This window comes from Anopheles nili, chromosome 2, assembly GCF_943737925.1.
Source record: "Anopheles nili chromosome 2, idAnoNiliSN_F5_01, whole genome shotgun sequence".
Lineage (NCBI taxonomy): Eukaryota > Metazoa > Arthropoda > Insecta > Diptera > Culicidae > Anopheles > Anopheles nili.
In genome coordinates this window covers 22,034,594-22,045,988 of record NC_071291.1, presented here as the reverse complement: position 1 = coordinate 22,045,988, position 11,395 = coordinate 22,034,594, and the positions used below count along the sequence as shown (strand labels likewise).

The window sequence follows — 11,395 nt, the reverse complement described above, 5'->3', positions numbered from 1 at the left end:
AAAATCAAGCATATAGCCAAAACGTTAGAAATTAGCTGGACAATTCATAACAAGAATTAACTAATTGTTGAATGCATTCGCATAACGAACAAGGCATATATGTTTAGTAATATCCGTTTTGCGTTAGCTAGGTATTACATTAATGAAAATTTAAGCATCATTTTAACTACGCCAGTGAGACTATTAGAACGAACGAAAACAGAAATATGGTTAATGCAGTTTTTCTGGAAAAGAAAGTAGCTAAATTCATATAATGTTAAGCAAAGAAGGTTATGCAGAATGTTGTTTCCTCTTTCACGGATAACTATATTCAGCGATTCGTGTTTTTAAATTCCATCGTTTAGAGATTGTTAAAATTAATGCTTTACGTGATTGCCTTGGAAAGTAAAGACGTTTTTTTAAGGAGCGGCCAAACAGAAAAGAGACACAGAATACGGGGCTATTTACGACTAGCATTGTCCATAATGGGATTGCGTGGTACTAGTACTGCATAGTTGAGAACAAAAATTTGAGAACAAAGAGCAAATCATTCTTTTCCAGTACTGACTTCCTATTTACGATGCTTAGTTTTTTTTATCCTATTTGACCGTCCGTTTGAACGAAAGCAGACGTATGAGAAACACGCGAGAGCAACACCACATAGGTAGTACATGGGACGGACGAACTCTATTGGACACGGTGCCCAAAAGAGATAAATTGCTATTTTCAAACGTTAGCTGATCATGCATTTTAAAATGCAGAAAAGTAGGAAATAAATACTATACAATTTGAAGAATCGACAGCGCAACGCGTCATTAGATGGTATAGTAGAAATCAAAGTTACATTCATTTATATGTAAACGGACAGTTTATGAACACTAGAATATATCCTAGCCCTACTGGAAAGGGTAGTAAACCGCACGTTAGGCACAATGCGCAGCCTAGATACACAATTCTTCCATTAGCTCCATATATAGACGCCTAAACATACTCAAACGCGCAACAGCCAATAAGAACATGTATACTCAATGCTCATCACCACGCACTCTTATTACAGAACACGTACTAATGACATCATAACAAACATGTTGGCAATAGAGGATTTAGAAATATACATAACCCCCATGCATTCTATAGTTAGTAGGTCTCACGAGCATTACAATTTCCATGAGCACCTCGAACATGCGGTGAGTAGTATTAAAACAAACAAGTTACTTTAACACAAAATGTTATCGAAAGAGTGGCCCGCAATCGGCCAATGATGATGTTCCTTTTTCGACGTACACACCTCATTTATGGACGGCCGAATGTGGCCGTAGCAAGAGTAGCAACAACGTACACCAACGTCCATCATCACGGATGATGGCACGCAACTAACTGAAGGTAAGCAACCGTTCTTAACATAATCTATTGTGTTTGCAAAACAGTAGCCTCTCTACGGAGAGGGGCAAATGAATCCATACACATGCAGGCATAATATGTGAGCAAGACAACATACAGATTAAACAAAATCAGCTACAGTAAAACAACAAACGATAGAGTTTAAAATTGGAACGAGAAATGAAAATAAACGATATTTATTATGAATTGATCGATGTTTGATTAAAGTACGCTTTCAAATTTGGTTGTAACTTGAGAAATATTCCTTTCTTCTTAGTTCTGTGCTCATTCTTAAACTTCAGCCTACGAGTTCCTTAGTTGTCTTCTTTATTACTTTACTTTATTCTATCATTTATTATTATTTAACGTATACGGAGTAAAACTACAGGACGAACAGCATATATGTGATTGATATTTTGTGTGTAATGCGATTCTGAAATGTTTGCAGATATGTCTTAAGAAATGTGATACATTTATGGCATCTAGTAAATCACACTTGAATGTCCTACGATTGCTGAATAATCTCTACGCTTAAAATATGCTGAATGAACTCTGCGCCTGCGTGGTTTCCTTTCATGTCTGCTAAGAGCAATGCATGCCGCAACCGACCACAAACTCGGGATAAGGCCAGAAATGGGAGGAAATGCCATTTCTTAAGTTTTGTTCCCAAGTTGGCTCTTAAAGAGCCAGCGATAACATTATCGACCGTCATAAGTGAGTAGACAAAAAAAGCAATGCTTCTTTTGGATAAAAAATATGTACCTTGTGGTAAGAAGTACAATGTAATGCCTATAAATACAATTTACTTGAGTAAATTAAAAGTATAATTTATAATTCTGATCTAAAGTATAAGGCAAAATTATCGACGCACATATTGTTGCAGCTCGTGACTAGAAAAGGATGCATAAAATTCACTAGTTCTTTTGACTGAATGCAAACACAAACGTTTTAACATAGTCTTGCCTCATGCACACCATACCACCAATCAGTGATCTGATCGGTAATAATCCTGCGGTAACTCGTCCGTTTTCCTGAAAATCCGATCGTTACATGGTTTGAACTCATTTCATGTGAAAGTGAACTGATGCATGTTTTTGATGGAGGTAAATGTCCACATCTCCTTACGCGTACTCTCACGAAACGCAGCAAATACGAAATAGACTTTTTGTTTTAGGCATAATTTGGTATCAATGTTTGTCGTCGTTGAGCTCGATGTCAGTTTCCGTCGGGGGTGACTGGTTGGATGATTCCGGCTCGTTGAGGCGTGCACTCTTTAGATGGGTGAACAAACAAAGTAAGAAGAATATAGTACGAATCCTGCGTTGCAAAAGCGGCCAAACTCACCTCTCGAGATTGCTTCTCCATTTCCTCCTTGGTAGCACGCTTGAAGAATCCCATCCGGTACAGGCCGTACGAAAGCAACACCAACAGCAGTAAGCCGCCAAGCACCGAGACGATGATCACCCAAATGGGCGTGCTGGCTTCCGAGTAGCGATACACCACCGTGAACGGGTTGTTACGGGCAAGCTGGAACGTTGTGCCGTCAGGATCACCCTCCCTAGTGACGTCGGTGTGCATCACCAACGCAAAGATGTCCTCCCGCTCAAGGAACGTCTCACCAACCGCATCCAAATCGAGCTGGAACGTGACAGTTATCACGATCGGGACGTTCGTTGGCCGGAAGATGTCGACCTCGATGTTCAACCGGGCACACTCAATGAGCGCATCTTCCTGCGTGCAGCTAAAGAACAGAGTCCGGTTGTGTGGCAACGTCCGCACAATGCCGTTGGTCTCTTTGGTCAGATCTCGGCGGACGCGTGAATGCTGTGACAGCTGACCTGTGTACCGGTTGTAGACCTGGGCGGACACACCGCGACGACGACGCAGCGTCATCGTGTCATGATCGTAGCCAGAAGCAGGAGGTTGGTTTTCACCCGCACCGAATCCGGCGGAAAGCAGATTGAAGTCGTTCGGCAACCGGTGCAGTCCATCGACATCGACCGTCGGTGGCAGGATGACGTCGTGTTCGACCAGGCTAGGCAGCAGGATGCTGTCGTTCTTCGTCCAGGTTATCTCGAGCGTCTTGTAGTTGTACATCGCCGTCGCGAGAATGTTGTTGAAGTCGATGAGCTGGAACGATAGTCCGGAACTGAGCTTGTGGTAGACTAGCGGCACATCCAACGCGAAAGCCAACTTGCGGAACGTACTGGGACCGTTGTTGTGCAGCTGCACCTCGTAGGTGATGTTCACCAGTCCGCTCTGCTGCTCCAAGGACACCTCGGTGACGGACGATTTGCTGCAATGCGAGGAATAAGTGGTTTAAACAGCGTTCACGATAACTCCTTCATACTACCCAGCCTCGACTTAGGCGGCTCGTACTCACCCGATAATCTCGATGTCGCTAAATTCTTGCAGCGTGAGCACTTGTTCCAGAAAGTTGTCCTCCGGCGACGATTCCTCACTGGAGCTGAGCACTTCCGCCCTGATCTCGGCGCTCGTACCCTCCAGCTTGGTCATGTCAAGGATCAGCGTGAACAGCGAGTTGTAGGACGGTTTAAGCGGTAAGCCGTTGTTCAGATCGCACAGCACATTCACACCCTCGACCGTTACCGTTTGCCGACACTCGGAGGTTAGCTTCGCCAGCGTCAACCGGGCCGGCAGAAGTGTGACATTCAGCTGCGGCAAGTACGCGTTTTCCCCGGCGTTGTACACATCGAACTGGAGCGATGCCTTCTTCGTGCTGCCCAACACGTACACCGGTTCGATGTCCACCCAGCGGGCAGACAGCCGGAGGTCCGACACGCACACCTCACCCTGGCAGCCCGTCTTAAAGGCGATCTTCTGGATCAACCGGTTCGGCTGGGTCGGATCAAGCATAGCACACTCGGAGCAGAACACGTGGCCATTATCCTCTGGCGATTCGGGCGCCTGCAATTGGTACACCAGTTCCACCAGGACCGGCTTGTAGATGCTGGCGGCCGTCGCCTTCAAGCGCACGTCTATCCGATGGCACGCCATCGTTTCCGTGACGGTGATGGTTTCGTTGCGACGGTTGGTTCCGCTGCCGGAAAACGTCACACGACCAGCCTGCGCATCCACGCTCAGCTCGTAGTTAAGCCGTAGGTCGAATGGTTGGCCGGCGGAGAAACTTGCGGCCATGCAAATCGACAGCTCGAAGGATGTGTCGCCTAGCGTAAGTTCCCGCTTGGATGAGGTGACTTCCGCGTCGATACGCACCACCGGATACGTCCGGAAGACGTACACTTTCTCGTCGTTCGGTGAACCAACAGCCAGATCATTGTAGCCGTTCGCGTCGATGTCACTTCCCCGCGACAGAGAGAAGCCAAACATCGACTGTGGCGACAGCAGCTCGTTGGGTGGAGCCGTCAACCGCTGGCTAGGTTTCGATTGCAGCCCATCCGCCGATCCAAGGAACACGTACACGGCTCCGTTTTCCTCGAACGGGGCACCAATCGCAATGTCTGCAAAATGGGCAACACTTCGATTATTAACATTCAATCACGGTCCGGCCACGCTTACTCACCATTGTACCCATCCATGTTGATGTCACCGATCTTTCCCAAACTTGTGCCGAAACGGCCAGCACTCTCGTGGCCAGCGTGGAGCTTACCCTGCAGCTGGAAGTTCAGATGGCCCTCGTTCCAGTACACGTACACGACACCAGCGTCGTAGTCGCCAGCTCGACTGTGCATCGGTGCCGAAATGGCGAGATCCGGAAACCCATCACCGTTGAAGTCCTCTGCCAGCAGCGCATACCCGAAGTACTCGCCCTGCTGCTGGCCCGGGAATGTGTAGTGCACCTTAATCTGCGGCTCGATAAACGAGTCCGCGTTGATGATGTCGAAGATGAACACCTCACCGACCTGGCCGTTCGATTGGGGTGCGCTGGCCACGTACAGTGTCTTCTGATCGCCCAGGAAGCGTCCCGATCCGACGGCGTATCCGAAGTACGAATTGTCCTGCAGCGCGGTAAAATACGGATTCGGTACGTCGCTGACGTGCTGGATGATTTGACGTTTATGCCTGTTGGTAGGCCGCTCGAACGCTGCATTTCTACGACTGAGCCCTCCCATGTCGTCGCTGATACGTCGCCGGTACCGCACGACCGTACCCCGCCAGTTAAACACTCCTGGTGCACCAATAAGAATCTCCTCACCGTCGTCCGTGACATGTACGCTAATGCCTTGCTCGCCGTACATGTAGTAGTAGTATTGAACTCGCTCTTCTTTGTGCAGCTGTTTGTCTGTTGGGATTGAAACAGCAACGCCTCGTCATCTCGAAACCCAAAAACGATTCGATCACGCATTCCATGAGATCTCAAACTCACCCTTCGCACGCAGTGGGATGATCTTGCGGATGTCCTTCGGTTCCGGTTGTTCCGTGCCATCGGTGACGTAGCAGATACCGTGCAGAAGGTAGTAATCCACCAGCTCGCTGATCGTTTTGGGCGCACACACCACGAACCGATCCCCGTCCAAACCGTGCCCGTCCATGGCCGCACCGAGCATCTGAAAATCCTTCTTCTCGGAGTTGTACGCAAAGTCCGACTGTTCCGCGTTCGTGTTGCCCAGCCGGTCGAGGTAGTACGGGGCACATTCTGTGGGCACTTCGAACGGGCACCGATAGATGGCACCCGTTTCATTTAGCTTTCGCTGAGCCGCCAGATCCGATTGAGCTCGCGGCGCACCGACCAGTAGGCTGTAAAGAGGACGAAGGATTCAGTTGTTAGTTGTCGTTCATTTGTTTACCCAATGTATGCAATGAATAACGCGGGACCAAGCTGCGAAGCAACCGTGAAAGTGGTAAGCGAAGGCAACATGAAACTCGAAGGTTTGGCAACCCCTTTGGAGACCAATTTCACGCTAATAAGTGAGTCTTCGGGTTTAGCGTGACAACCGTCCCATGGGGGAAGGGACTGTGAAAACGAAAGTGAAAGCGCGCGCCGGGTGATAAATTCCCCGCGGGAACACAACACCGCGTAGTTCGCGATGATCCCGCTCCCTTCAGCTGTATGAGTCAGAGGTTGACTGTGGACCGTGTAAACTCAAAACTGGCCTACGTAATGCGGTATGTTTTACGGCAAGATAAGGGTTAGCTTAGGGAACAAACGGGCATTGCGAAACGAAGAAACGAGGGTTTTTTTTCCTGATACCTTTTTGCTACCTTCTTGATACCTTTTTGCTATCTTACATACAAAGAGTAGCTGTAACCTTGATAGTCATTCAGGTCGATAGAGAACTAAACGCAAATAACGCGATACGAATTCAATTTTTGTGGCACATTTGTGTATAATTATGAATAGAATTGCCCTTGCGTTTGTATCGTAAATTGGGAAGTGTGGCTCACAAAGACGGGTACTTTTTTTGTGGCCAAAACCAAACATGATACATGCACGAGAAAAATTGATTCGATGTACCTCTGCAGTAGGTTGCGCGCCTAACATGTCGAATCGAACCGTGATTGAATGATTGAATATTTTTTTTTTGGTTGAAGTTGTGTAATTGTTTTTGGTAACTCGAAACTTTATTTTAAATGGAAAAAGGCGACTGAACATTCTTTAAATTGACAAATATTCATCAAACGAACTTCATCAAACAATCTCTTCGGTATAGGCAAAAATCTAACGGCTCCTGCTATGTTTAAAACGCCTTTTGATGAGAAATCATTCGTTTCGTTAAAAAAAAATACTTTCTAAATACCTTTACTGATTCATCAACAGTTGCTTATCGACCTTATCATGGCTGATGTTTGAAGCTATATGCACTCAAAAACTACGTCACTGTCATTGGTACGACCGCGAGTACTTAAGCAAACAAAGACGTTCCTTCACTTCCCGTAAGGGGGTCGCTCTCCTTGAGTTGTTTTCTTCACAAAAAAAAAAGGTTCCACGCTTTCACCACACAGAATAATGAAACTTACCCTCCCGGACGCAGATTGATCGAGTATCCAAAATACGAGCTGCGCACTTTTTGCGTATACAGCGGCAAACTGGGCTCACGGAACACGTAGTTCGGGACCGGGGACAGATTGAATGCGCAACCGAAACGCAGCAGCACTGAGACGCCAACCAGGAGGACCGTTACCAGGGTAACGCTCGTCATCCTTTTCCCAAGGAGCATCATCGCATAGTCCCGGCGTCGGTGAGCTTTTTTCGGTGGGTATTTCAACTCGACTGTTTAGTGCACTCGCGCGCGTAGCTTCGGTTTATATTTTCTCGTTTTTTCACACTGTAAAATGGCCGTCCCGCGCGCAAACGCAAATCAACCTGAACGTGCGCCTAAAGATGACCACGCTCGAATGGATCACGGCTGTCAATTGACGCGGCTGCAAAGAAAGATAAAGCAAAACGAAGGGGTTGCCATTAACTATCGCCACTCTGCGCAACCTGCTGAATATAGGCATGGAGACGCACAAACCGCCACGCGGTGTGCACACGATATAGGGCACGCAAGGGCTTTTCGGCTGTGCCCGGCAAACAAAAAGTGCCATCGTTTGACATTTTCCGCGTCCGCTGGCAATGGGCACTGGTTGCGGTTGATTTGGGTATGGTTTTAATGTTTCGTTTCGACGCTCGGCGTGGCTTTGTTTTGTCACCATTTTGCCACACTGATTCGTTTTTGAACGGTTCATTTGGCCGGCCTAATTGAACTGTCACGCTGTCTCGGACGCCATGTTTGGCGTTTTGGTGTGATTCACACCAAACGGCTACCATGAGATGATGGTCAAAGCAAACATACACGGGGGTTCGTTTTTTTTCTTCAAAGGACCGATGAGCTCTTCTTCTTGGTACCGGGAGGTTTCGGTGAGTCAGCCACTCCGCGACACAGCATAGGGCCAGCTCTTCTCACGTAAGACCGAAACAAAAAGGGGGAGAAACGTACACAAAAATCGAACCGGTCCGATGAAACGAATCGGTCGAAATTCGGACCCGGATGCTCGCACCATGAAAATCACTCACTAAATCAACCAGGCGATGTTGTTTCGCCGATCGGAGAAGCTATTGGGGACACTTAAATACTCACTTTTAAAAGTTAGAAGGACGGAAACGTGTCACAATTAAGACCGCACCTTACGGGGTTGCAATGCTAGTGTACTTCCTCGATAAGAGAGCCCATGGATGATATAGTAAAAACCCGTAAATGAAACAATACTTCTTATTCTTCCCCAGCACACATGCACATCACACCGATAAGAGACACTCTGCGCTGAGGCGCGGATAACGCATACAAACTGGCGCGATAACCCACGTTGCTCTACGATATGAAGGCGACACACTGCAACTGCGACTGGCGACGGACTGCCTCTGGATTCGATCACTACTAGACGGATGGAACACGTTCTCCACCCAACAGGAGAGACCCGCACGCTTCAAGCTCGCGTATCCATTTGACCAAACACGAACTCGCGCTGGCGGGCTCGATCATTCGGTCGAATGATTGTGGAGCAGGCCGTGTATTCCGTGACGTCATGTAGTTGGACTCTGTTTCGACTTTCCCAAGTCAGAGGGGGGTTTGTGAATTGAGTTCTGCGAATCACGACACGTTTGCCTCGAGCCGGCGAGCCGTGACTCATCGAGGACTCATCAAACACGATTGATGATGGATGGTGTCCAGTGAGGATATCCAGGGGGCGGGATATAATGACGGGAGGCGGGGGGGAAACACTGATCAGAGGACGTGGAATTTCCAACATAGTAACGCGCGCGCTGCACGTGCCGATGGGTGCGTTTGTGGAACCCCGCAAAAGGTTAACGGCGATCCTTGTTGACGCCAAACATCGAGCCGAATGCCCATAGGATTGATAAAGTGTCAACAATTCCGGATGGAAAAGAGGGAGCGTAGCTTTTATCGGACAGTCGATCAGTGGAATGATAATCAAACTTCAACACCACACGTGAGCAGAACAGGTTATGCTTTTTAATTTGCATTCGGCACAGGAAGAATTGGAAAGTTGGCCATAAAGAGTAGATAACGGAGGTTAAAAGATTTTGAAGAGACTTTTTCTGCAACAAGTGCGCTAAAAATAGATGCTACAGAAAGTTTATGTATTAAATTATTTTTAAATTCAATGCCATGCGTACATATTCGCAGTATCTATTTAGTTGAGTTAGTTTAGGGTACATAAGGAAAGCAATGTAACGACAATCGTGTAATAAATATAAAGTATGAATAAATTAAAATATTTTGAGTAAATTTTCTGTTTGTTAATTCGATTCGATCGATCTTATACTATTTGGCAAGTACAAAATTGTTGCAACGGAAGAGCTATAGCTTTCCCACCGTCATCGGTTTCCGTGGTGTAGTGGTTATCACATCCGCCTAACACGCGGAAGGCCCCCGGTTCGATCCCGGGCGGAAACATGTAAAACTTTTTTGCCTCATGTGGTGTTTTTTTATACTTTTAAAACTTATTGCAAATAAACATAAATTAGTTAAATGATTACTAACAAATGCTATGTAAGGATGATGTATTGGAAATAAAAGATTATATATAAATTAGGCCAACGTTTCTAGTTAAATCCTTTGCAACAAACGACGTGTTGTTCAGAAAATTAATAAAAAATTGCTCTTTGATTTGTTTAAAAACAAGGTTCGTTGAATATTTATGCAAACATGTCGACATTGTGCTGTAAATTCACTCCAGGATTCTTTAAATAGTACTTGTGCGTAACAACAGCGCAACACGACGTACATCGCAAAAAATGCTCCCGCGGCGTTTCGGTTTCGTTTGCTATTTTTGAGGCGCTGTGGACATCCAAGTAACAGGAGAACATGCGTCCAGGAGGATACCTGCAATCATTGCCCCTTCGTACCAGCTGACGGAATTGCGCGCTCTCTCTCTACCTCATTGCGTACGCGAGCGGTACCGGTTTAGAACGGTATCGCATCGATCAGCTGATTTCCCCTCCGTGGATAGCGACAACGGTTTGTCTCGCTCTCGCCGTTAGAAAGGCGAACGTCTCGTTCTCGCGTGCGGATGATTACGGCGATCGGAACAGCAACCTGCCAATGTTCTGCGACCCTGTTACTTACCGGTGTTTTCAGTTCGCAATTGTCGATCCCGATTTTTTCGTTTTCAAGCGCTTTTTGGGTTTTGCCCAGAAATGGCAGATATGGCCATAAATTACGATTGGGGTCGATTAGACCAATTTGAAACGGGTTTTTCGAGTGAATGTGTGTTTCGTAATGATAAATACGTTAATCATAGTTATTTCTTTCGAATTCGCCAAAAGGATAAAATAATGGTTTAACAATACATCTTCAGCTTTTATTATGCTTTTTCACGTTATCATCATCCCTTCAGTGTTCGCGCATGCACACACACACAGATACATAGGGGGATGTTTCGGCGCATTCGTGCTGTGTGTTTCTGCCATATTTTACAACTTTTTACGTACTTTTTCTACTTTTCTCATCACGTTAGCTTAACGTCTCCCCCCTTCTTCGCTTCCATATCGATCTACATTTGCTACAATTTCTTATCACTTCTAGTACGCAGGAAATACGTTCACGTTTGAATTGGTTTTGTTTTTAACATTTGTTCCTAACACATTTTTTCCCATATTCCACTCCACGCTTCCAACACCCTGCCGGCATCGCATTCTGCAGCGCTATTTATTGTTGTGTCTATGTTCAACCCAGTTCTTGACCTATTTTAAAATATCCGATCGTTCGTTCCCTGCTACCAGGCTAATCGAAAATCATTCTTGTACGTAAATAGTTGCTTCCTGTTTGATTCTCATCTCAAGGATCTCGCCTCTGCTATGCATCGGAGTTCAACATCGGATGGGTTTCTTGACCTGCCTGGTTTAGCTACTATATATTTGTCAAGCAACCACATCTCACTGCCACGATTTGTGGGAATAGGTTGGCAAGCGAAAGGAAGGATGACAACGACGGCGGTGAAGATATATGCGCGGGTTCTGGAAATGGGAAAAATGTGCACTTTGGGGTAGAGGAGATGCACATTAACATAAACACTTTGAGATTTTGATTTACATACACATGCGAGTCAA

The 11,395-nt window shown here is 46.3% G+C and overlaps 1 protein-coding gene and 1 non-coding gene across 2 annotated transcripts; one reads left to right on the top strand and one right to left on the bottom strand.

Moving 5' to 3' along the window:
• Positions 1-2,532: 2,532 nt before the first annotated feature.
• On the bottom strand, positions 2,533-7,481 carry LOC128731882 (integrin alpha-PS3-like). The gene is made up of 6 exons (XM_053825038.1): positions 7,300-7,481; positions 5,708-6,078; positions 4,904-5,623; positions 3,743-4,841; positions 2,704-3,655; positions 2,533-2,630 (listed from the first exon to the last, which is right to left on the bottom strand). The coding sequence occupies exons 1-6, from the start codon at positions 7,479-7,481 to the stop codon at positions 2,547-2,549; spliced, it is 3,408 nt and encodes a 1,135-aa protein (XP_053681013.1). The 3' UTR covers positions 2,533-2,546.
• Positions 7,482-9,667: 2,186 nt separating this feature from the next.
• On the top strand, positions 9,668-9,740 carry Trnav-aac (transfer RNA valine (anticodon AAC)). Its single transcript has one exon. It is a non-coding gene; the product is annotated as a tRNA-Val (tRNA).
• The last annotated feature ends 1,655 nt before the right edge of the window (positions 9,741-11,395 follow it).

Bases quoted from the DNA above. Each gene is read 5' to 3' on its own strand.
- LOC128731882 (XM_053825038.1), bottom strand. From the start codon at position 7,481: ATGACGAGCGTTACCCTGGTAACGGTCCTCCTGGTTGGCGTCTCAGTG. The intron at 4,842-4,903 runs GTGAGTAAGCGT...CCCATTTTGCAG, and splicing joins CAACATGGATGGGTACAATG to ACATTGCGATTGGTGCCCCG. The intron at 2,631-2,703 runs GTGAGTTTGGCC...ACCCATCTAAAG, and splicing joins TGGAGAAGCAATCTCGAGAG to AGTGCACGCCTCAACGAGCC.